The sequence below is a fragment of the Lepus europaeus genome, chromosome 5 (genome assembly GCF_033115175.1).
Source record: "Lepus europaeus isolate LE1 chromosome 5, mLepTim1.pri, whole genome shotgun sequence".
Classification (NCBI taxonomy): domain Eukaryota; kingdom Metazoa; phylum Chordata; class Mammalia; order Lagomorpha; family Leporidae; genus Lepus; species Lepus europaeus.
In genome coordinates, this window is record NC_084831.1 from 15,237,927 (window position 1) to 15,262,294 (window position 24,368).

General features: G+C 63.4%; 1 protein-coding gene across 3 annotated transcripts; it reads right to left on the reverse strand.

The window, feature by feature from the left end:
• Positions 1-1,275: 1,275 nt before the first annotated feature.
• Positions 1,276-23,917, reverse strand: RAP1GAP (RAP1 GTPase activating protein). 3 transcript variants are annotated; one of them, XM_062193146.1, is made up of 24 exons: positions 23,864-23,917; positions 21,582-21,617; positions 20,780-20,827; positions 19,928-19,966; positions 19,352-19,537; positions 16,296-16,399; positions 15,970-16,048; positions 15,228-15,281; positions 14,149-14,232; positions 13,874-13,974; positions 13,611-13,740; positions 12,583-12,738; positions 11,501-11,572; positions 11,003-11,089; positions 10,586-10,723; positions 8,796-8,927; positions 6,715-6,792; positions 5,690-5,799; positions 4,673-4,786; positions 3,296-3,419; positions 2,405-2,507; positions 1,995-2,098; positions 1,810-1,836; positions 1,276-1,441 (listed from the first exon to the last, which is right to left on the reverse strand). In XM_062193146.1, exons 2-23 carry the CDS (start codon positions 21,597-21,599, stop codon positions 1,828-1,830), a joined length of 2,070 nt encoding a protein of 689 aa, XP_062049130.1. In that variant the 5' UTR covers positions 21,600-21,617; positions 23,864-23,917; the 3' UTR covers positions 1,276-1,441; positions 1,810-1,827. The 3 variants fall into 3 exon arrangements, with proteins under 3 accessions (XP_062049130.1, XP_062049132.1, XP_062049131.1); XM_062193148.1 differs by having other exon boundaries at positions 1,995-2,129; positions 23,864-23,896; XM_062193147.1 differs by lacking the exon at positions 6,715-6,792 and having other exon boundaries at positions 23,864-23,916.
• Positions 23,918-24,368: the final 451 nt, after the last annotated feature.

Consider the following 24,368-nt stretch of genomic DNA (forward strand, 5'->3'; position numbering starts at 1 on the left):
CCCCCAGGCCCCTGCTCATGGGCACGCCCGGCCATCCCCGACCCCTGCCCCCGTTTTCCACTGTCCAGGGACCTTGGCTGACTCATCCCCACCTCCCGGTCCCCCAGCCCTATCTGTCCTGGGGCGCTATCCCTTGGCGCCCCCTGGTGGCCACATCAGGGGAAACGCTTGGAAACCCCTGGACAAGAACAAGGAGAAGCCATGGGCAATCAAGCACCTATTGTGTGCTGGGGGTTTGATACACAGCAAAGTCCTCACAGTAAACCCTCGGCAGAGGCACAGCTGTTCCTATTTTACAGAAGTGAAGACTGCGGCTCAGGGAAGCAAGTTTCTCAACACTACTCAGATAATAAGAGACGGGGCCAGGACTCAAACCTGTGTGGGGAAGGGGAACAGGGCGGAGGGAAGGGACCACCCTGGGGAAGATGGCCAGGTCCTGCTGGGTGGCCTTGGAGGTGTCCCCAGACCCAGCAGCTCTGTTGGGCACAGGCTTGGCCCCGTCCCCCGGGCACCACTGGGCACCTGTCACACACAAAGCCAGCCCTCACTCGGGGTACAATAGCGATAAATAGAATTTATTTTGTACAACTGTTACCGACGTACACACAGCCACGGGGGCTTCCAAAACGGGTGGTGGGGCCAGAGGCCTGGCCTTTGGCGCCTAAAAAGTGTGGACAGACACACACAAGGACAGGGACTCATGGTGGTGAGGACAGCCAAGGCCTGTGAGCCCTCGGGCCAGACTACCCGGGAGTGCGGGATGGCAGGGGTTAAGCTGGGTGCTGGCCGAGGAGCCAGCGACCCCTCTGCCATGAGGGGTCACTCATCTGTCACCTGTAGGCAGTGGACAGGGTGTGGGTGTCGGCAGATCTGTGGCAGAGCTTGGGGGTCCAGGAGGGGCAAGGGGCATGACAAGCTCCCTGTCCCCTCAGCCCACCAGGGGCCCGGGACCTGGAGAAGCAGCGGGCAGCGTGACGGGCAGCCCCAGGGAGGACGAGCCCTCTCCTGGGGCAGGTGCGCGGAATCACAGTTTTCAGGGAGCTCTGAAAGAATCTTGTCCGTTGGCGGCAGAGATGCCCAGAGAGGGAGAGCAACTCGCCCAGAGTCACACAGCAGAACCCAAATCAGAAGCCAGCCCACCCCACATCCTGCTGCCTCCGAGGTAGGCACACCCTCTCCCACCTCGCTCCCCTGAGTCCAGAGGTACCCGGGGCTGATGGAGGCCCTTGGGAGGGGTGAGCAGGCCTTGCCCCAGCCCAGACCCCCAGCCTGGGGGGTGGGGATGATGCCTGCAGCCTCTCCGCTCCCAGTCTGGATGGCTCCGCCCTGCAGAGACAGCCCAGATGGGTGGGCCCAGGGGAAGGTGGGGGGCCATGGGCGCAGAGGTCCCATCCGTCTGAACTTGACACAGCCTCTTCAGCTTGTGCTTCTGTGGCCTCATCTGCAGGACACAGGGAGGTGGAGGCCCAAGGAGCAGGGGACGGTGGCCTGGGAGGGGCCCACGCGTGGAGACATAGGCTCCAGGTCCTCCCGTTCCACGGGAACCCCAGACTCCTCTCCACCAGGTGGTCACCAAGTGTCTCTCCCGGTTCCCAACCCCGTCCTCCGGACAGACGGAGCCAGGCAGTTTTAGTGGCCCCATCGCACAAATAAACAGGCCCGGAGAGGGCCCGGCATTTGCCGGAGTCCCCGACAGACACATGGCTCACCCCAGACAAGCAACAGGAAGGAGCAGGAGCGGCCCAGCCTCCCCCAGTCCTGCCCCTCCCCAGCCAGTGATGGGGGAGGGGCTGACCCTCTCAGTCTCACCTGCAGGGGATGGCCTGGCTAACAGCCCTTCGGACAGACAGGCCAGGAGGCAGGTGGCAGGACAGGCGGAGATGTAGGGCAGGAGACACAGGGAGGCAGCAGTCACTGGCTATGCCCAGGCTGGACAAGTCCACCCATCCTGGCCCCAACTCCGGGTGCCCGCGCCCCCCGTGCCCGGCACGTACCAGCTGGGGCGTGTGTGGCTCAGACACTTCCAGCTGGATCTTGATCTCGGGACAGGCAGGGTCCCCCGGCTTGCTGGCATCTGGGTGGGGTGACCGCGAGGGGCCTGGGGAGGGGGGCAGGAGGGAGCCACCTCACTGGCCACGGGGAGGCACCAGGGAGACGGGGGCGTGGGTGGGTGGACGGTCGGCACTGGTGCTCCCCAGTCCTGCCAAGTCCCTCTCACGGGGACCCCTCCAGTTCTTGCCTCCCTGATTCCAGAAGCCACTGGCCCTGCCACCTGCCAGCTGACCCAGGCAGGGCACCGAGCCACGTGGGGCCTGCCGGGTCAGGGACAGTCGCGGCCCAGCCCCACCCTCCGTGGCTGCCCGACCTCCACCCCCACTCCAAGAGTGGACCCTCGGGGTGGTACCTGGGGAGCTGCCCCCACTGGCAGTGCTGGCGCTGTCTTCCAGCCACGTGCTGTAGATGAACGAGTCCCGCTTGTGCGGGGTCCCCGAGGACGAGACGCTCTCCTGGGGGCGGGGGGCATGGGGGAGGTGAGCCCCCGCCAGCCCCCTCCCTCGCTGCACCCCACACCCCCACCCCAGCCCCTGCAAGGATGGGCCCAGCAGTGCCTGCCCAGGGGAGGCCTCAGGAGGTAGAGTGGGGGCAGGCACAGCCCGGCGGCCACTGCCACCCACTGTTGAGCGTTCAATGATGTCCTCCTGGGCCAGCCGCTCGGACATCAGGTGTGGTCCCTGCCCTCAGGGAGGCCAGGCAGGCCGCGAAAAGCCAGTGACAGCCCTCAAACTGCTTCCGGGTCTTCTGGCCAAGATCCAGTGCAATTCTAGAACGCAGGCCCCAGCAGGTAGGGCACGTTCCCCCTCCCCCTGCTTCAACAGGCTCTCTGTGAGAGCGGAAAGGGGGAGGGAGGCTCCTAAACTGTCCCAGGACTGGGAGATCAAGGAAGGCTCTCGGGAGGAGGTGTAGGAGTGGGAGAGTCCCCAGGCAGGATGAGTAGGAGCTATCCAGGCGGAGGTGGGAGGAGGCAGCAGAGGCGCGTTCCAGGCAGAAGAGTCAGTGCGTCTGCAGTGGGGAGCATGGGGTGGCCACTCCTCCCATGGTCTCAGAGACTGGAGGGCACCGGGGAGCCATGGAAGGCTTGAGAGCAGGGCAGGGTTACTGCATGCTCCTTTGGGCTGGGGCCCTGATCCCATCTCAGCCACACCCAGACTCAGGCTTCTACCCAGAGCACCTGCAGACAGCAAAGAGCGCCCCGCACTGGGGAGCGCCCGCCCGCCCGCCTGCCCGGGCTGCTCACCAGGCCCGTGTCGTCCCCGTCCACGCCCTCCGTCTCCTCCACCACGCTGGCGAAGCTGCTGGCGCTGGACGAGGAGCGGGAGAAGTCCTTCAGCACCTCTGCCCTCTGTGCCGTGGTCTCCGCTCTGCCACACACAGCGGCGTCAGCCAGGGGCCCAGCCCCCACCCCTCACTGTCCCTGTGCCCCTTACAGTTCCCGGGGCCTCCCTCTGCGATCTGAACCACCCCCACCGGCCCTGACCGGATTCTGCTGCTCGGAGCCCTCCCGTGGCTCCCCCTGCCCGGGTAAAGCCCAGTCCCCTTGGCTGGGAGTCTGGTGACGCTGATGTCACTCAGGCCAAGGTTCTAAGTGCTCTCGCCTGCATGTTAGACCCATCTTACAGACGGGGGGTCACTGAGGCCCACAGGGAGTGGGCACGTGGCCCGAGCCCCGTGGGCTGGAGGTGCGGTCCAGGCGAGTCCACAGCCTGCTCTCTTACCCGCCTCACAATTTTATTTTATGCTCAGGGCTTTGCTGTCTCCTGCCTGGAGTCTCAATCCCTCTCTCAAATCCCCCAAGGGCTCCAGGAGGCCCTCCCTGACTCCCCCTGCCCGCCCTGGGTCCTGCAGGCCTTGCCTTTGCCAGTCCCTGTCACCCTTCCTGCTGGTGCTGGCCTGCCTGACCTGTCAGCCCCTAGCCAGCCCAGCACAGAGGGGGCCCGGCCTCTACCCACTGTGGGAGGAGCAGCTTCCCCGCTGGCCTCCCTGCCTCCGCTCCTACCTCACCCCAGCCCCTTCTCCATACAGCACCATCCCATGCTTAGCTGAAATCGCCCGAAAGCTCCCTGCCATACGCAGGATCCAGTTCAAAGTTCATCCATCCGGCCTCATTCCCATCACCTCCCAGCCCGACGCCCACCCAGGCCTGGCCCTGCATCGCCACCTGCGCCCTGCCCTTCCTTCCACCCCCAAGCTCACCTCAGAGCCTTGGCACCTGCCATACCCGATACCTGGAAGCTTCTCTCTGCCAGGCCAGGGCTGGTGGGGCTGAGCCTCACTGAACCCTCAAGGCCTGGGTGCTGTCTCCCCGAGGACCCATCCCACCCCACCCCCAAGCCATCCATCACCCCTCTCTGCTTCCCTCCCCTCCCCTCCACCATCTGGCCATGGCTTAGGGGCTTATCTTCTGCCTGCGAGCCAGCCCACGTGTTCAGTTCCCTGTGCAGCCCAGAGCTCGGCCGGGGGCCTGGCAGGCTCAGAGCGCCCAGCGGCTGTGTGCCACAGGCTCCTGGGAAGCAGTGGGCCAGGCGGTGGATGGAAAGAGTGAGGGACGCCCTGCTTCCCAGCCCCGGCCCCGCCCGGCTCCCAAGGCCTGGACTCGGATGCCCCAAGCGCCAACCTGTTCTTGGTTGTGGGCATCTCTGGGGAACTCTGTGTGGACGAGTTCTCTGACTTGGGCTCCTGGGAGACGTGCCCGCTGTCTGGGGTCTTCTGGCCAGCCGGGGGGCTCTCCCTGCGGGGCACAGGGGGCAGCGAGGGGATTCAGCCCTGGGCCTGGCACTGGGGGTAGAACGAGGCCCCGGAGGTGAGAGAGGTCACAGGCGCCTCCTGTCTTGAGCCCACACCTTGTGTTCCCAGCAGCCAGCCCCAGAGCCGCCCCTGGGGGCCAAGCACGGGGGCAGCACGAGTGGGGCCACATCCCCAAGTCCTCAACTGCACCGGAAGGGGGCGTGACGGTCTTGTGACGGAGAAGGACCCGGGCTTCCGAGATGGGAGGGAAGCAGCCCAGGGACACCCAGCTAGGACGCGGCAATGCTAAGACTCGAACCCAGGCTTCACAGCCTTCTGAGCTCTGGGGCAGCGAGGACGGGGCTGGAGCCGTCCTGGGTGCGTCCTTGGCACACGTGACCCCTGCTGCATGAGCTCTGCACCCCTCACAGCAGCCCCTCGCCGCTGGTGGTGTTCTTGTCCCTGTTTTTGAGATCGGGCCAGTGAGGCTCAGAGAAGTACAGTGATCTGGCCAAGGGCACACAGCCCCCGCATGCTGGAGCCAGCATCTGCTAACTTGGGCGCACTGCTTGCACACAGGCACTCACAGACCCCGGCCCCCCATGGCTCGCCCGGGAGCCAGCACTGGCTGCTCCCACACACAGGGCAGGCAGTGCACAGGGCCCCTCAGGCCTACAGCTTCTTCATGCGCAAGGTGCAGGCCCCCGAGGCCAGAGCTGCTGAGTGGGCGAAAGCGTCTCACGTTAGGCGAGGCGCTGGCCCCGCCCCCCACCCCACCACGCACACAGCAGGGACCCCACGGTGCGGGACAGCATGGCACAGGGGCAGGTGCACGCTGCTGGCGTGGCCGCTCGGCTGGGCTGCTGAGTGGGGTCCGGGAAGGCGCCACCCTGCCCCTGCCACCCACCTCTTCTCCTGCACCTCCTGAATGTTCTCAATGCCGATGGCGCTGCTGCGGCGCGAGCCGAACGGGCCCGACTTCTTCCTCGTGGGGCTCTTCCCGGGGACAATCAGCGACTGCAGGAGAGGCCCCGACTCAGTGCCCACCTGCCCTGGGAGCCCGGGTGCCCCCCATGCCCCGCCCCCCACCCCCCGGGGACCCTGCTCAGCCCTGAAGCAGAGGCCGTGGGCAAGAAAGGAGGAGGGAAAACGTGCACCTCTGGGATAGCCCTCCTGGCTCCTAGACGGGAAGGCAGGCCCAGCGAGGGCCAGGGCCTCTCCTGACATCACACAGCAGGGTCACACCCAGGACCTCAGGCCAGGAAAGGGGTCGGGGCCGAGGAGGTTGGGGCAGCCACTCTGGGATGGGAGGGGAGGCGGCCAAGTCCTCAGCATGGCTTCCCCGCCCGTCCTGGGCCTCCCAGGAGCCACAGTCTTAGGAAAGACGGGAGGTGAGAGCCCGCACAGCAGCCGAAGGTGCTGCTCCCGCCAGCCCTGCTCCTCTGGAAACTTCCATCTGGCTGGGGAAAACCACCATGCAAAACCCCCCATGGCTGTCTCCAAGCACATTCATGGTAGATGCCCCAGGTCCTGGGAGTGGGCTCCAGCTCTCGGGGGAGGCTGGATGGTGGGCCCCAAGGGGGCTCGGAGGGGTAGGACCCCAGGCCGGTCCATGGTGGGGAGGCGGAGTTAGAGCAGAGGGGAAGGTGGTACCCCATGCAGAGCCGGCCGAGACCAGGGCACGTGCAGCTGGGCACAGGGTCTTTGGGTACCAGATCCTGGCCGGGACTGGGCCAGGGTCCCAGAGAGGGTACCCGACCCGGAAGCAGGTGCTGAGTGCTCTCAGGGCAGCCAGCCCCCTCCCAGCCCCACCCATCCTGCATGGCTGTCCGGGGGGAGGGGCATCGTCCCCGATATGGCCTCCGTCCTGAGAGCGAGCAGAGAGCAGCGCGTGCAGGCAGCCTCCAGAGCCGGCAGCCCGCGGACGACAACCTCTTCCACGGTTCCTATGCCTATGGCACTGCCCCGGCGTCCGAATCTACTCGCGCTTTTCCCGGGAATAAGCAATGACTGGCAAGCGGCAAGGGCAGGGCAGAGAGGGAGATGGGAAAGGAGGGAGAGAGAGACAGAAACAAAGGAGAGAGGGGGGCAGGAGAGAGAGAGACACGGAGCCGGGAAGGAGGGAGGAGCGGGGAGAGATGGCCCCAAGACGGAGTGGTGGGCAGAAAGAGGGCCCGTGCGAGCCAGCGAGCCAGAGACGGCACGCAAGACAGAGGGGACACGGAGCGGGGCCCAGGCAGTGAGGGTCGGGGTCAGGGACACAGGCACAAAGGGGGACAAGGCAAGAATGCAGGAGTCAGAGGGAGGAGGACAGCGAAACAGGCGTGGGGGGGAGAAGGAATAGGGCAGGGAAGCAGAGGGGCCACAAGGGGGCCACAGGGGGGTCCAGGATGGGAGGGAAGAGAGCGGGTTGGGGGGGGCAGGAAGAGAGGAGAACAGCAGAAAAAGGGGGCGATATAGAGAGGGAGAGTTGTGCAAAAACAAAAACAGAAATGGGTCTGGTTACTGCCATGGTGGGTGCTGCTGGCCTGGCCCTGTCCCCGGGGCCCCTCTGCGGCCACCCACAGGAGCCTGGGCCTCTCCAGCAAATCTCAGTTGGGGGGAAGTTGGGCCTCCTCCTCCCATGACAGTGGGCACGGTGACTGCCGGACAGCAGAGACCCTGCCTTGCTCCCCTGGCCAGGCCAGACCATGGGCAGGGGTGGGGGGCTCCCTCCTGCCACATGACACAGCTTCACAGCACAGAGCGCAGGGCTTGGCATGCAACAGAAAGTCAATAAATGGTGAGTGGGCAGCTGAACAGAGGAATGAGCGGGATAGGGAGTGGATGGATGAATGAGTGGGTGGGTGAATGGGTAAATGGGTGGATGGATGAACGAAAGATGGCTGAGTAGATGGGTGGTTTGATGGATGGGTGTGTGGGTGAATAGATGGGTAGATGGGTGGGTTGGTAGGTGGGTGGATGGGTGGGTGGATGGATGGGTGGGTGGATGGGTGGATGGATGGATGGGTGGATGGGTGGGTGGGTAGGTGGATGGATGGATGGGTGGGTGGGTGGGTAGGTGAATAGATGGGTGGATGCGTGGATGGATAGGTGGGTGAATGGATGGTTGAGGGGGTGGATGGATAGGGAGAGCAGAGCAGTGGGTGCAGTGTCCCAGAGTGACCACTAGGCGGCGGCAAGCAGCCAGGCCCTTGGTTGCAGGCCTTACTCCCGTATGCCCAGCACGCCCAAGTGCGAGCAGCAGAATCCCACAGACACTGGCAGACAGAAGTCACTCAGGGGCGGCCCTGTTGGAAGCCTGGTTCCTGACACCAAAGGCAGCTACAACCACAGAGGCCCTGGCTGCTGCAGACATAGTCGGAGGTGCTCACAGAGGAGATGCCCACGCGACAGCTCACTTCCTGACACATAGTAGGTATCCACTGACATTGGCACACATTACGTGTTCACACAGAAGTCCATTTCCCGACACACAGCAGGTTCTCACAGTAGCCCAGGGATGGGCACACAGTAGGTGCTTACAGAGTACATATCCACATAGCTCCAAGAAACCCAAAGTTTGACAGCAGGTGCCCACACAGCAGTCCAGGCCCTGACACACAGTAGGTGCTGACAGGAACTTGGGCCAGGCCCACAGTAGGTGCTCACAGGGTGCATATCCACATAGCTCCCCAAAACCCAAGGTCTGACAGCAGGTGCCCACATAGCAGCCCAGGTCCCAGCACACGACGGACGTGACACAGAGGCTGCCTGAGAGCTGTAGGAAGCCACACCCAAAAAAGTAAGGGGCCGGGGTTGGGGGGAGGGCCACGGAGCAGAGAGGGGGCTGCAGCTCTTAGCACCCCAGCCTCCTGGCCTGGGCAAGTGCCCATGGCGAGCAGGGGCTACACGGAGGCTACAGCCCGGGCTGGGCTCGGGGATGGCAGGGCCATGGGCGGAAGGTGGGCCAGGCCCTAGGAGACAGGGGAGAGTTGAGGGCCCCGGGGAAGGGCAGAGGAGGGGGTACTCACTATTCCAGCAGCCTTGGCCAGGTCGGGGTTGTTGGGCGTGAAGCTCCCGCTGTGGCTGGTGGACACCGTGTTGGGCTTCTTGTTGCTCAGCCCCATGGCGTCCATGGACTGGCTGCGGCTCCGGATGACGCGCTGTGAAGGCAGGGGGCGGGGCAGCACGGGTTGCAGAAGGCCCCTCCCCCTCAGGGAAAGCCAGGGGCCCAGGCATCAGGTCCCTGGGCACCGGGGCCACTCTGGGGTAGGCCAGGAGCTCCCTGCCCTCATGTGGGGACTCAGTCTCCCCACATGCCACGTGAAAGGCAGGCACACGTGGTCCCTGTGGGTGCTCTGAGCCTTGGCTCTGCCACTCCCTTGCTGGGTGGCCCTGGCTGAGCCATTCTGAGCCACACAGGCTGCTGAGCCTTCATGTCACCGCGGAAAGGGCCACAGGAGACACTGGGGCATGATGGGAAACCTGTGTGTTTCCTTCTAGGACCTCTCGGCGCTGGCATTCCTTCCTTCCTCCCTCCCTCCCTCTCTCCCTTCCTCGTCGTCGACACAGGAGTACTTTTCGCTCTGTCACTTGATCTGCCTACGGTGGGGTTATCTATTATCACACCCCTCTTACGTGTGATGAAACCGAGGCAGAGGTGAGCCCAGGACGCCAAATCCACGCCCAAGACTGTGGATTCTGCTAATTCCTAACCCAGGGCCCGCGTTCAGTGGCGAGAGATGCGGGGTCCCTGGAGCCCTCCTCACAGACGACCCCAGACCTGGGCTCACCCCACCCCTCTGTCTCCCGGGGGCAGAGGCATGGCGCTTTGCACGCTTCTCTCAGAGGTCCAGGGCAGGCCTGGACAGCTGGACAGCTAATCCCCTTATGCAAACCCAGAGCTCCAGCTTGGTGGCCCACCCTGGGGTGAGGACGAGGCCAACCCTGCTGGGCTGGGCACCTGGGGGAGGGGCTGTTCTGCTCCTGTGGGGACAGAGAGGCCACCGCCTGGGGCCCTGCAGCCTGGGGGAGTCCAGGCCCCGGACAAGGGGGACCTCCCGCCTCCTTTGCCTCTTTGGATGACAGCCGCTGGGCCCGGGGCGGGGCAGGATTTGCTTTTTGACTCGCACGGCACTAACCTGATTGCTTTACAAGTCAAACACACGAGGTAAGTCGTCATTACCCTGCTCAACAGATGAGCGAACACACAGAGAATGCCCAAACTGCCGGGTGGCAGAGCTGAGACTGGACCCCAGGGAGTCTGGGCTCTTAGCACTAAGCTCAACCAGGGGCACCCAGGGTGGACCGCACAGGCCGGGGCCCTGTCTGAAGGCCGGTCAGTTCCCACACCACTTTGGGGGGCCTTTCTTCCTTGCCCGCTCTCAGGACAGAAGCCTCCTGCTCTCTCTGCCTGCTGGCCTGGAAGCTGCCACCCAGGCAGCAGAATTCCCAGGTGGGCTCAAGCCTAGACCCTTGCCGCTCCCCAGGCAGGGCCCCACCTCCCAGTACTCCCAGCCCCAAACTACCCAAGGCACAGTCCCATCCCCAAACGTAAGCTCATCCAGAGCCTAGGCGCATCCAGTCACCATCCCGCTCCCGACTCCACCTCCAACGCGAGCCAGCCTGTAGCCACACTATACCTTGTCCATTAGGCCTGCCCCAGACTCCACCCCCACTCACGCCCCGCCCCAGGCTCCACCCCAGCCACGCCCCTGTTCCCCCTCCAGGCCCCGATGGAGTTCGCCTCTAGCCATGGCTGCACCTCCAAGGCCGTGAGCCCGTATTCCACCTGAGACCCGCTGCGGCCCCGGCCCTTCACCTTGAAAGACTCAAAGAAGCCGCCGCCGCCGCCACCATTCTCCATCTTGTCCTCGTCGCCGCCCAGGCCCATCATGGACTGGCTGTGGATGTGCAGTTCCTCATAGAGGGTCTCCAGGAGGGCGGCCCGGGTCCGCTCCTGGGGGCCAGGGCGGGGTGGAAAGGAGGGGCCCTCGTGATCAGCCCCGCCCCACAACTGAGGGAGCCGGGGAGGGAACCAGACCACCCGCTTCGCTTCCCACGGGCCCCTCTGGGATGTGGATTCACACCCCAAACCGCCAGACGACCCCCTGCCCCCCTGCCCACCCGCTGTCCCGCACTGCCCTCCGGAATGCCCCCTCCCCAGGGGGCCCACATTCCCCTCCCCAGGCTGGGCGGTGGGGGAGGGGGTGGCTCAGCCCCAACAGCCCGGCCTCACCTCCAGTTTGGCAAACTTCTCTGCCTTGTAGCAGGCATATTCCGCATTGATCAGCTTTGTCAGCAGAAATTCCTGGAACTCAGGGCCCTGGGAGCCCCCAGTGTGGACATGGGGGGAGGGAGGGAGCTGGCTAAGTGGGGGGCTGGGGTCCTCCGCTTCAGTCCTCAGTCCAGGCAGTGCCTGTGCCCTTCATGCCCCCCCCTCGGGGGTGGGCTGGGGCCTGCTATGTCTGGCACAGTGCAGCTTCCCAGGGGTCAGCTGAGAGCCCCACCACCCCCACACTGAAGAGGAAAGAAGCCCCCCAGTGGTGGAAAAGCGAGAACGGGGAGAGGCCACAGAGCCTGCTACAGAAAATGGAAAACAGCAATGCAACGTGGTGAAAAGCCATGCCCCAGCCATGTGGTGAGCGGGGCTGGCCCGGCCCCTGCAGGATTCAGGACCGGGCCAGGCAGAACGTGTGGCCCTCAGCCCTGGGCGGGGTCTGGGGCAGCCTCTCACCTTCCGAAACACGGCAGGGTCCGGGAGAGGGGGTCCGAAGAAGGGCACGTCGTCTCTTGCGGTGACAGAGACCTGGAAGGGAGGCAGCTGTCCCTGTGGGAGCCGGGGCCTGTTCTGCCGCACAGGCGGCCAAAGACACCCTCCACCCCCACCCCGTCCCCTCCTGCCCTGCTCCACAGGTGACTGCTGGCTGGAGGCTCTATCCTCCATCCCCACCCAGAACCTGAGTGACAGGGTGGGTGTGGGATGGGAGAGCTCAGGGGTCCTGGGGTACAGTGAAGGTACAGGAGGCTACGGAGGTACAGGGGGCCTGGCCTTGGCCATACTGAGCGCTGATTCTAGTCCCAGCTGTTCCACTTCCGATCTAGCTCCCTCTGATGCTCCTGGGAAAGCAGCGGAGCATGGCCCAGGTACTTGGGCCCCTGTACCCACATGAGAGACCCAGATGGAATTCCCAGCTCCTAGCTTTGGTCTGGCCCAGCTCTGGCTGTTGCAGCCTTTTGGGGAGTGAACCACTGGGTTATTATTAAATCTTAGAAATAAAGAAAGAAAGGGGGTCGGTGCTGTGGTGTAGCAGGTAAAGCTGCCGCCTGCAGTGCCGGCATCCCATATGGGTACCAGTTTGAGACCCAGCTGTGCCACTTCCAATCCAGCTCTCTGCTATGGCCTGGGAAAGCAGTAAAAGATGGCCTAAGCCCTTGGGTCCCTGTACCCATGTGGGAGATCCGGAAGAAGCTCCTGACTTTGGGTGGGTGCAGCTCTGGCCGTTGCGGCCACTTGGGAAGTGAAACAACGGATGGAAGACCTCTCTCTCTCTCTCTCTCTCTCTCTGACTTTCTGTACCTCAAATAAATTAATAAATCTTAAAAAAAAAAAAAAAGAAAGAAAGTAGGAGGAGGAGCTAGCACACCAGCAGGAGGAGGGTGACTGGTGTCTTTGAGGGGCCGCACTCTGGGAAGCAGAGAGGCATGATGGGAATCCTCCACCAGCACTACCCTCCACGGTCCCCAGTTAGAAGCTGTGAGCCAGAGAGAGGCACCCCAGTGGGGCGGAGCCGGGGCTGGGGCCCCAGGGTCACCCACCTTGTAGAGGGGGCCGTCGGGGCCGCCGCCCTCGGCCTGCACCACCACGTAGGCATGCAGGAAGTTGGATGCGATCATGTCGGGCACGAAGGGCGTGTTCTCGTCCTGGAAGACCACGGCCACGATGTCGTTCCCGATGTGCCGCTTGCGCTGCAACTGAGCACAGGGCCACAGGCCTTCACAGCCTGGCCGGAGGGAGCCCCGGGGCGGGGTGGGGGGGGGCGCCCTCGGGGCTCTGGGGAGGCTTGAAACAGGCAGGACGGGTGGCTGGGCAACCGCGGTGAGTGCTCGCTTGTAAGTTACTTTAGTCTCCTTGGCCAGGGGAGAAGTGGCTTTCAGGTGGGGGCCTCCCCAGCCTCTCCTATGTAAACGCCCTCAACAGACAAGTTGTGCTCAGTGTGTACTCACGACGCGGACACGAATAGAGGCCCTCATTAAATAAAACACAGCTACTAAAAATAAGAAACTTCTTCTACCTTTGTCCCATTACCGCTTCTGTCAGCCTGGGCTGGGGGCCTGGGGCGAGGCGACAGCCCCATGGGAAGCTCAGGAGAAGATGCGGAGTTTCTGAGTGCGGTTCCCACAACGTGCCCTGCACCCTCCTCGACTCCAGGCCTTCGCAGGCCGAGAACATTTCCCCTGCTCGTCTGCAGCCCACAGGTCGCTCTGTCGCGGAAGCCGTCCCTGTTCCCCACCGCGACCGAGCCCAAGCGCCCCCAGTGACCGCATAACGTCCGCGGCTCCCCAGGAAATGACGGGCTCTCATCTGCTGAGCCCTCGCCCCTCATCCTCCTCCGTGCTCGCCGAGGGGCAGGAACCATCCCCACGTCTCACAAGTGGAAGCCGAGGCCTTCCCAGCGCGGCAGCAGCCTGGCTCCCCAGCTAGGACCCACTTTTGGCAGCACTGGGTCCCATCAGTGTCTGTACCCGGGGCCCAGCACTGGCTGGGTGTGATGGACGCTGAGCAGACAGGTAGATGGGGGGAGAGGCGGACAGGTGGGAAGCAGGTGGGTGAGTGCCCAGGCTACCTGCTGGGCGTCCCCTTCTGTGTAGGGCAGCTTGGTGGACACGTGAAACATGATCTCCTTGTTGCGGAAGTTGCAGTACACAGACTCGGTTCCCGTCTGCCCGTGGGTCACGTCCAGGCCTCCTCGGAACCTGCCCCCAGGCCCCCCAGGCCACGGCTCAGTCTCCATCCCCGGCCAGGCCTCCATGGGGCCAGGATGGGGAACTCCCTCCCTGCCCAGGGGCATGGGTCAGATCGCTCAGCTTAGCCCACCCTTGCGCTCACCCCTTGAAGTCCTGCAGTTTGACCTTCTGGCCAAGAAATTCCAGGAACTCCACGAAGGCGGGGCTCTCCTCATTGGTGCTGAAGAGTTCTTCCTCAGAGGTCTGGGGACCACACAGAGGCACCAAGGTCACCAAGCTGGAGCTCCTGAGCAGCCCCCGTCCCCACCCCCACCCCCACCCAGAGGGGCCCCCTTGACAGGTGCTCTGCCCTGCAGAGGTCTGAGGCCCCAGCTACAGAGCGGGGTAGGGCCGGGGGCGGGGAGGAGGAGAGCGCACCTGCCCCATCTTCTGATAAATGACTCCAAACTTGAAGTTATTGCTGATGACATGCTCATCAAAGGTGACAATGAGGCGGGAAGCCTGCGGGTGAGCACAGGGGGAGGCGACTGCGTTGGCCAGGCTGCCACCCACGGGCCAAGCGCTCTACATGCATACCGCGTGTGATCCCCAAAGAGGCCCCCGGGCAACACTCGGGCTGTCCCACACTGCACTGTGGTTTCAGAGAGCTCAAGCAGTGTGGCTGCGGTCTAGCTGGGGCTTGAATCCAGGCCTGCCAGGGTCCAGAGCCCAGGCTCCTGGCCTGGGAGTTTCACCACGAGCCCCCATCCTGCCCCTGCGGCACTCTGCAAACCCACCGCACCTTTCTAGAACAGCCAGGTCCCGCCAACGTGCTGCGGGACCTTGAGCAGGTTCTCCCCCTCACCGCGGACCTCTTCCCTTTCTGGGACCCACAGGTGGGACCTGACTCCTTCAGGGTGCTTTTCCTAGACAGTGCCAGCCCTCGCAGACCTCACTCTGAATTCAGCAGGGCCACAGGGCTTCCGTGGCTTTCAAGCAACCCCCTGGCTTGTCTCAGACAGAAGCCCCTGTCCCTGCCCCACACTGTCACAGCGCCTGGGACCATAGGGCCTCCCAGGAGAGCTGGCATGAAGCCATGTGGTTGGGGCAGTGGCGGGGGGTGGGGGTGGGGGTGCTGTGTTGATGGGCGTGTCTGCTGTTGGCGCTCCAGGCCCACTCTAGCTAGCATCAGAAGGCAGAGCCAGAGGACAAGAGAGCCTGCCGGGGAGTCTGGAGCACGCACAGGCTGCCCTCGGGAGAGCCCCAAGCAGCCAGGAGTCTCCAGACCCGGCCCTCACTTTAACTGCAGGTCCTCCTTACCCGCTGTGCATCCTTGGGCAAAACACAGGCCCTTTCTGTGGTTCCTCTCCTGCAAACAGTGGACTTTGCAGGGGTATTGTAAGGATTCAATGAGAGAACTTGGGAAAAGTACATGGTACACAGTAGGTGCCCAATAAACCTCCGTTCTCTGATTGCCCACCCCCGCCTCTGGGAGCAGGGTCCAGATCCCGCCATACCTTGGGGTAGAGCACAGGGTAAAATCGGTCCACATTGACGTCTTCACACACCAGCTGCAGGAGATGAGGGAGGGGCGTGAGGGTGGCTGGGGGGAGGGGTGGGGGCCTCCTGGACTCACTGGCCGAGACTGGGGAGGGGCCGTGCTGGGAACAACCAAGCCTGCAGCCAGACTGGAGCTCCCTGCTGCTCAGAATGGGGTGCAGAGAGCTGGAGTCCCTGGCATCTGAGGGTGCCAAAAAGAGGGCACGAAGGGATGAGCGTTGCAGCCCAGGAGTTAGGATGCCACTGGGGAGGCCTGCGTCCCCAGGAGGCAGCTGGTTTGGGTCCCAGCTCCTGTGTTTCTGATCCAGCTTCCTGTTAATGTGTACCCCGGGAGGTAGCAGATGATGGATCAAGTATTTGGGTCCCTGCCACCCATGTGAGAGACCCCTGATTGAATTCTGGGCTCAGCCCTGACTATTGTGGACACTTGGGGTGTGAACCAGTGGATGAAGATGTCTTTCTCTGTCTCTGTCTTCCTTTCAAATAAAATGAAGTGAAAACAAGTAAATAAAACTAAGAGTGCCAACAGCACCCAGGGCAGGAGCCCGGAGAGCCCAGGGAGGCACATGGACACGGTGGCAGTGGCACAGGCGGCACCAGAGAGAAGGGCTGTGGCAGAAGTGTGCTGGGCCGCACGCACCCAGCCCCACGCCCACCTGGGGGCTCTGGCACCGGAAGCTCGGGGAGCAGAGGCCTCACCTTTGCCATCTGGACGACGTTGGGGAACTCGGTGAGGCAAGAGATGGGGATGACATCGTGGTAGGTCCGGCATTTGGTCCTGGGAGGAGAGAACCGCACGGTGAGGGGCCAGGCGGTGGGAGAAGGGGCGGCAGCCTCTCCACCCCAGGACTGTGGATTGACCACTGGGAACACCAGTCAGCATGAGAGACACCAGGCCTGGCTCGGCCACCAACTTGCTGTGTGACCTCAGGCAAAGCCGCGCCTCTCTCTGGGCCTCCACTGGGAGAGTGGGTAAAATCTGAGCCCTCCCTGCTGTCCTGAGCCCCCCCCCCCCACCGCCCTACCTGAGCAGCAGCCGCAGGTGCTCTTGGTCCCCGATGACGTCATACTTGAGCGAGAAGACAAGGTGGCCAAGGGCAGTGTCCAGCGAGTAGTAATTGAAATGCTCCTAGGGTGGGAGGGGGAGGGCAGAGGAGTGGGTGAGCCAAGCCTGGGCTCCCCTACAGCCAGCTCCCGCACAGACAGCAGGTGTCACAGTCAAGGTCACACAATTGTGCCCCACCGGAAGGACCTACATTCAGATCCCTGCTCTGCCATTTACCGGCTGAGCAGCCTAAGGTGGTCACCTTACCTCTCTGTGCCTTGTTTTCCTGGCCTCTAAAGTGCCCGTGAGCCCACCTCTCTTGCAGGTGGCAGGGGATGAAAGAGACTTGAAAGTATTTGGCCGACACTTGGCCTTCCGTGACTGTCCGTCGTAACCACAATTCTCCGGCTTCTCACCCAAGTTGGGACCCTATCTGCACCTGCATACCCATTTCCCAGCCTCTGCTCCCCACAAGGCTGGGCACACAGTAGGTGCTCAATAAGAAAAAGCCGACCAGCTGATAGCCCGCAGTGTGGCTCTGTGGCCCCTGAAGCCAGGGCCGTGAGAAACAGGAAGTGAGACACATCACAGGGCGGCTCACTGGGCAGGTTCCCAACCTTCTGTACCACGTGGAGAAGCGGGCACCAGGCTGGGAGGAGACACCCAGAGGGCACGAGGAACAACAGTGTCAAGGACGGAAACCCCCAGACAGGAGCCCGGTGCCGCCACTCCAGGTGCAAAAGCCCCAAAGCCGAGGGCCAGGAATACAGGGAGCCGCCATCCTAGCCGGGCCCGGCTGCCCCTGCCAGCCCCAGCCCTGGGAGTGGAGCTGGCTCCTCAGCCACACCCGCCCCAGGAATCACCCTGGAAGTAAGTCCTGTTTAAACATGAACACCTGTGCTCAGAGGCCGGGCAGGGGACGAGGCGGGCTCGGGGGCCGAGTCCTGCAAAGCTGCAGTTCAGGGGCACCCTGGGCCGACCTTGGTCGGAAAGTGCCCGCAGCCCTGCCTCGGCCCAGGGTGACCTCCGCAGGGAGGGAGGACAGGCACTTGGCAAGGCCTGGTGGACCCCCTCGCCCCGCCCAGGCCCAGGGAAGCCCAAGGGACTCAGTGGGAAAATGGGCTCAGAGTCCCAGGAAGTCAACCCCAAAGTCACCCCCACCTCTCCCCTTGGCCAGCCCAGGGCCCAGGGCCCCGGCTCCAGGCTGCTTCCCCGGTCGCCCCTCCTGGAGTCAGGAGATGTGTCGCCATGGGCCTTCTGACCCCCGACCTGTACCTCTTCAAACACTGCTGAGCTCAAGGCCCCCAGCTCCATCTCTCGCGCCTCACTCCTCCAGCAAAACCCCCATGTGCCGGCTGTGTGAGGTCCACATGGTGCCCTGGGTCCCCCTGCCTGCAAGACCCTGCTGAGGCCTCTGCAGTGGGTGCCTGGGATGTGGGTCCCTCTCCAGCCACGGGGCTCAGCTGGGAGGTGGAATCCATGCCATGTCTACGTCTGTGCCCGAGCAATGGGCCCTGAACCCAGGCCCGCTGGTTTAGCCCCTGTTGAATGGATGTCCCCTAACTCTGCTTTTAGCTCTGGTATCTCCCAGGGCCAGGCCACACAGCTTCCCAACCCCCAAGGAGCCACGGCCCCCATCCCCGCCACGCAGGCAAAGGCCCGCCCTCTTCCAGGGGGTCTTAATGGAAGCACAGCCAGAGCTGGTTCAGTTCCAGGCTCAGAAACCGTGTGACCTTGACCAAGTCATTCCATCCTGTGAGCTTCAGACTCCTCTTCGGTAAAAACGGGAGAACCGTGACCGCACAAAGACTCATGAAGACGCAGGAGCAGCTAAGGCAGAGGACTCACTAGGTGCCAGGCACGGCTCTTTATGCTTCAGGTGCTCCTAAACCAAGTTCCGAAAGTTCATGGGAAATGGAGTAAGAAGATACGTTTAGAGTCCAGCATTGTGGTATAGAAGGTAGAGCTACCACCTGCAGTGCCGGCATCCCATATGGACACCAGTTCAAGTCCCAGCTGCTCAACTTCTGATCCAGGTCCTTGGTAATGGCCTGGGAAAGCAGTGGAAGAAGGCCTGGGTACTCGGGCCCCTGCCACCTAAGTGGGAGACCCAGCTGAAGTTCCTGGTTTCCAGCTTTGGCCTGGCCCAGCCCCGGCGGTTGCAGCCATTTGGGGAGTGAATCAGTGGATGGAAGATATCTCTGTGTGTACGTAATTATGACTTTCAAATAAATAAATATTTTTAAAAATAATAAATGAAATATAAATTTGGTAAAAACATTTTCTTTAAATCCATGCGTACTTGTGTTGTTACTATCCCCGTTTTTACCGACGGGGAAGGAGGCTCAAGAAGGTTATATAATTCACTTGTCCAAGGTCGCACCATCAGGAAACGGAAGGGCCGAGACCGTGAGCCCCCAGAGGCCACACACACTCCCTTCATTTTGGCTGCAAATTGGCTCAGACACAGTGCCTGGCTGTGGAATCTAACACACAAGGCCCGGCTCGAGCCTTCCCCACCTCCCGTAATTGACATTAGCTGAGCTGAGTCCCTGCAGCCCAGTGGAGCTGGGACACTCTCCCAGCCCCCACCCCAAGCTGCCCGAGGGCAGGGGCTGGGTCTGTGTACCTAGTACACAGAAGAGGGCCGGGCATACAGCTGGTGTTCCTTATGTGCTAACTCTGATGGAGTTTGTTCACACACTTTACAAGTGTGTGTTCACACACCTGACAAGTGCCGCAGGAGGTGGGTGTCATGACCATCACCGCTTTCACAGGTGAGGAAACCAAGGCACAGAGATGTTCAGCACCTGGCTGCATGCAGGTGGCACAGCCAGGACTCGGGACTTTAGCCATGCCACATACTGCTGCTCGCAATAAGTGGTTGTGGGATGAATGGGTGAATCCACCATGCGTGCTCCCCGAGACCCAGGGCTCTGGGACTGTCACCCAGCCCCCACACATGCCTTCTGCTCCCTCTGGGTCCCAGCCTCCCACCCCAGCCAGACCCCCACCCGCGGCAGACGCCCCACCCACCTTGCCGAGAAAGTGCTTCCGGTAGATGCGGGCCGTGGGGTTGCACTCGAGCTTGACCTTGGTCGTGGGCGACTGCAGCGGCTCGGTCTCGGGAATGCTGGTGATTTCGTGGTTGGTGCCTTCAATCCAGTAGCCCCCAAACTGGGGCAGCAGGATGAGGGGGAAGGGCCCTTCTCGCCCCAGGACCTGAGGGGACACTGGGCTGAGAGCCACCCCATACTGCGCCCTACTGGGAGCCCCAGGGCACCCTCCGAACTCAGACCCAGGGCCACGTCTGTCATGGCCAAGGGGGCCTGGGGGACACCCCAGAGCCTCTGTGGCCTCCATGGCTTGTGTCCACCCCCCTGGCAGTATCTGCCCCAGTCTCAGCCCAGGCTTGAGCCCTGGTCCCAATCTGAGGGTGGGGGTCCGGGGCAGCTAGTGCTAGGAGCATGACCCCGGCTCAAGAGGCCTAAGGATTCAAACAGGCTCTGAAGTCTTAGTTCTGTAAACCAGCCCCCAAGGCAAGGCCTGTGGTGGGGGAGGACCTGAGTGCCCCCATGCCCTGCCTGAGGGCTGCCAGCTCCAGCCGGGTACCTCATGGACGCTTGGGTAGGGAATGTAGTCCTCCTCCGTCTGCAAAACACAAGCAAGGCAGGGGTCCAGCTGGGGCGGGGTCCTCACCTCTGTGCTCCCAGCATCCCGAGAGCATGGTGTCTCACCCCCGGGCTCCTGCAGGGGCTGTGGCACAGCAGTTTCTGGGACAACCCGGGTGGACGGGGCCCAAGAGGTGGCACCGCTACTGCTGGGCTGGGGGCTGTGCTTTGGGAGCCCCTGTCTTGGACGAAGCATCAGCTTATCGCCCACAAACCCTCCCTGAACCCCGAGCCGCTGCCCTTGATCTGGATGCCGGTCTTTTTGGATTGCTGGGGTCCCCCATTACCAAGAACCACGTGTCCATCTGCACGGACTGGGTAGCTCCCTCCCTAAGGCAAATGCCCCGAACAAGAGTCTTTTATCAGGGCCCCCGGCTGTTCCCCGCCCTGTCCCAGGAGCTTCACGCAGCAGGAGCTCGTGGGCCACGCAGTCCTGGGTGACACTTCCTGCCCTGCTACTGTGTCAGCCTTCAGGGGAGACATTTGCCGGCCACTGGTTTCTGAAGGGCAAGGGCTTGCACTCTGGGGTGAGGCAAGCTGCAGAGGGTGCCTGGTGAGGGAGGGGCCAGGAGGACGGTCCCCAGCCCCATGGCAAGGCAGTCCTGCACATCACAGAACTGGAGGGCAGGGCTGGGTGTGCCCTGTTCACCTGCCCCCCGCCCCCAGCCAGCTCCTAGCACCCAGGGAGACTTCATGGAAAGGTGAGTGGATTCTGGCCTCCACGGTGATGGCAGCTGTGGCCGCATTTCCAGCCCCGACCCGGCCCCCGCGGCAGCTGGCCTGGCCCACCTACTTTGAGGGGTGGCGGGAAGGAGCACCGCTGTTCATCCATCCTGCTTCCCTGCGAGAGAAGGCAGCACCGTCACCCTGCCGTGCCCGGGCCAACGCGGGAAGCCCTTGCTCCGAGGGCTGTGCCTCTGCCCGGTTTCCCTGCACAGTGGCTGTCCTGGTGGCGACCTGGGACGGTGGAGGCTGCAGCAGCAGGGTGGGCTGGGGGCTCAGCACAGGAGTGCAATGCACACGTGTGCCCTGCCGCCGGGAGTGGGGGCGGGGGAGCTGCATGAGCCGGTGCGGGTGTTGGGGGAGCGGCTACCGCATCTACAGATATGTGGGGAGGAGGAAAGACGAGGGGCAGGAGAGAGGGCAGTGCGGGCTGAGCCGACATCAGGAAAGCTCCAAGATTTGTTCAAGCCACCTACCCCCAGTCACCCCCCTGCCCACCTCCTGACCATACCCAAGCGAAGAGCAGTCAAGGACCTGTGAGACCGGGTCAAGGCAGGGGTCAGGGGCCAGGGCAGGGCTGCACTCTGGCTGCCTGGCTCCCCTGGCATTTATCCCTCCATGGAGCCCATGCTGCCCCTTGGGGGGCAGGGTAGGGGTGTATGCAGAGGTGGGTAGGAGACATGCCCAGCGATGGGCGCTGGGAGCCTGGATGGGGGTTGGGCATTGCCAGTCTCCTCCCCCTGACTCCCAGAAAGAGGACTATGGACCTGAGCTGCTACCATCTTCTGACCAGACCTCGGCAGGTAGAGGGGTGGAGACAGAGCCAGGGCCCCCACGGTAGCCCCCAGGCTGGGCTGGAGAGCCCTCCTCACCTGCATCTTTTCAATCATTTCAAACAGATCTGTGTTCTGTAACAGAGACGGGGAGAGCCAGGTCAGTCCTAAGGGTGGCTGGAGGATCCTGACCAGCCCCCCTCCACCCCCGTCCCCACCCTCCCCCAACTCTGCCCAACCCCTGCGGCACATGTCCAAGCAGCAACAGGGAGCGCAGGGCCCTGCTGGGCAGGGGACCTGCAGAGCCTGACCCACTGCAAGTGTGGGGAAACCAGAGCTCAGAAATCGGGCCCCGGAGAGCCCACCCCATTCAGACCTTTCCCCTGGGACAGATGTCCCCATGTCACTGCAAGGTTGACAGGGCCAGGCTCAGAACGCAGACCTCAGGAGAGCCCCAGGGATGAGCCCAGCCAAGCTCCACAGGAGGGTCTGGGGTCCCACCCATCTCCCGGAAGAAGACCAGATGTGGTAAACCCCCACCACAGGCCACTGCTCAGGCAGCCCCCTCCCCCAGTAGTGTGGGCTGGGTTGGGGGGCTCCTTGGGGAAGGGGATGCTGGGATGTGCATCGGCCCAACACCTGCATGCGAGCCCACAGGCACCCTACCAGGCTGGAGGGAGCCAGTCCTGGGCGAGCGCAGGCACACACGGGGTTAATCTGGCGTCTGCCAGCTGCTGGCAGCACAGGCCAACTCCCTACCAGCCTTCCTGGAAGGCAGCATCCTTGCTGGCTGGGGCTGGGGGCTGGGCTGGAGAAGCCCCCAGAGTCTCCAGGATGGTGCCCCTCCCCCAGCATCTCCTCGGCTCCACTCAGGCAGTTCCTGCAGCCCAGTGGGGGCACTGCCTGAGCTGTGGAGTTGTGTACCAGGAAACACACACACTCTCTTTCTCCTTCCTGCTGGCAGACACACACACACAGAGGCCTGCACACTGATACTTAAACTATGCACACAGTTTTGTATCAAGAAAGCAATGCATGCACACACACACACCCATACACACACGAGGTCTGGGCACACTGATTCTGAGACTCAGAGCTACATGTTCACACACAAATACAGATGCTAGCATCCCGAGTTACACAAAAGCACACCCACCCACTCACACACACACACACACAGGTCCACGCACCATGAGACACACGTCAATGCCACACACAGGAAGCTACACCAGCAGCACACACTGTTACGTCAGGTGCTCCCAGGTACAGGCAGATGTGCAGAGGGAAGCTCAGACAGAGCCCCACTCACAGCCACGACCCCCCAGCCCCCGTGCCCAGGAGGGTCCCGCATGTGGTGCAACAGGCGTGGTGGGACCACCCCACCACGACAAGGGACTTCTGAGAAATGAGAAAAGGAAGAAGCATCCGGCAGCCGCACGAGTGGTGCATCATCTGCAAGGATCAGAGGCCCAGGCCCGACCTCACACCCCCCTCCCTCATCACGTACACAGACGGAGTGCTGGTAAACATCACGACACACAGACACCCCAGATGCGTGCTCTGAGGCCCGCCCACAGAGGCACAACTCCCCGTGAAATCCACCATGGGAGTCCCCGGGAGTCCCCTGTGGCCACACTCATCACCCCTGTGTTTGGAAAAGACAATTCCATAGGCAGCCGGAGCAGATGGCACAGACACACACCTGCGGTCCAGGTGGACCAACACACCTGTCAGCCAGCACACTGGATCACAGCAACCCTGACATGTGTTCCCGAGCCAGCCAGCCAGCCTCGGGCCCGCCGAGCCCCAGCACCACACGGAGATGGGGGCCTGATGATGGCCCCGAGGCACCCCATGCAGGCTGACCAAACATAGCCAGGAACAATGAAATCCTCCTTGTTGCTCGGGGAATCACAGTCACACAAACACTGACACATGGTACTGTCACTGAGACGACACACGGGCACAAGGAACACCCACAGTTAGGGAGCAGCAGACGCCCTGACACATGGTGAGGGCTGTGGGTGATGTGGCCCAGATGGGAGCACCCTACAAAGTTACTTTCTAACATTCAGACCCCACTGAGGGACAGGGAGAGGGGCACGGCGGTCCCCACGGCAGGGCACAGCTGGTGCCACTGTTGCCTGGCGCCTCAGTGTTCTGTGGGCAGCTGTAGGGAGAACCCCAAGGCCAGGACCCCAGGGCAGGGGTGCGCCCAGGGCCGCCGGGGCCGGGTGTCTGCCCAGGAGCTAACACACCCTCCACGACCGAGCCTTGCACACCCGTCCTGGCTCGGGCAGAGTCTGCTGGGCTCCAAGAAAGTCCAGCTGAGTCGCCCTCCGGGACTCCCTCGGCCAGGCCGCCCCCGCCCGGGTTCTCACCTGCCAGCCGGCCCCAACGGGCAATGAGCCCCTCCGCGGGCGTCCGGGGGGCGCTGGGGGCCGCGGCTGCGCCATCCCGACCGCAGCCCGGCCCCGGCCCCCGCCCCCGCGGCGCTTCAGCTGGCCCGGCAGGCTCCGGCCCGCGCGCGCCCCGGCTCGGGCCCCGCAGCGCCGAGCGCCGAGCTCCGAGCTCCCGGCTCCCGGCGGCGGCGGCGGCGATGCCTGCGCTGGGCTCGCCCGGCGGCCGGGCCCGGAGGGGGCGGGACGCCAGGTACGGGCGGCGCGGGGCCGGGGCGGGGCCTCGGTGTCCCCGCCCCCCGGGCGGCCCGGCCCGCGGCCCCCGGGCACTGCGCCTGCGCGTCCTGGCCGGCGCGCTGCGAGGCTTTTGGCCGGTTGGGCTCTCGGAGGGGTCCGCAGCCTTCCTTCTCTGTCTTCCCAGACTCCGGGTACCCCGCCTCGGGGCCTCGAGGACGTGGTTCTTGGGATAGACTGGGACTTTGGCAAG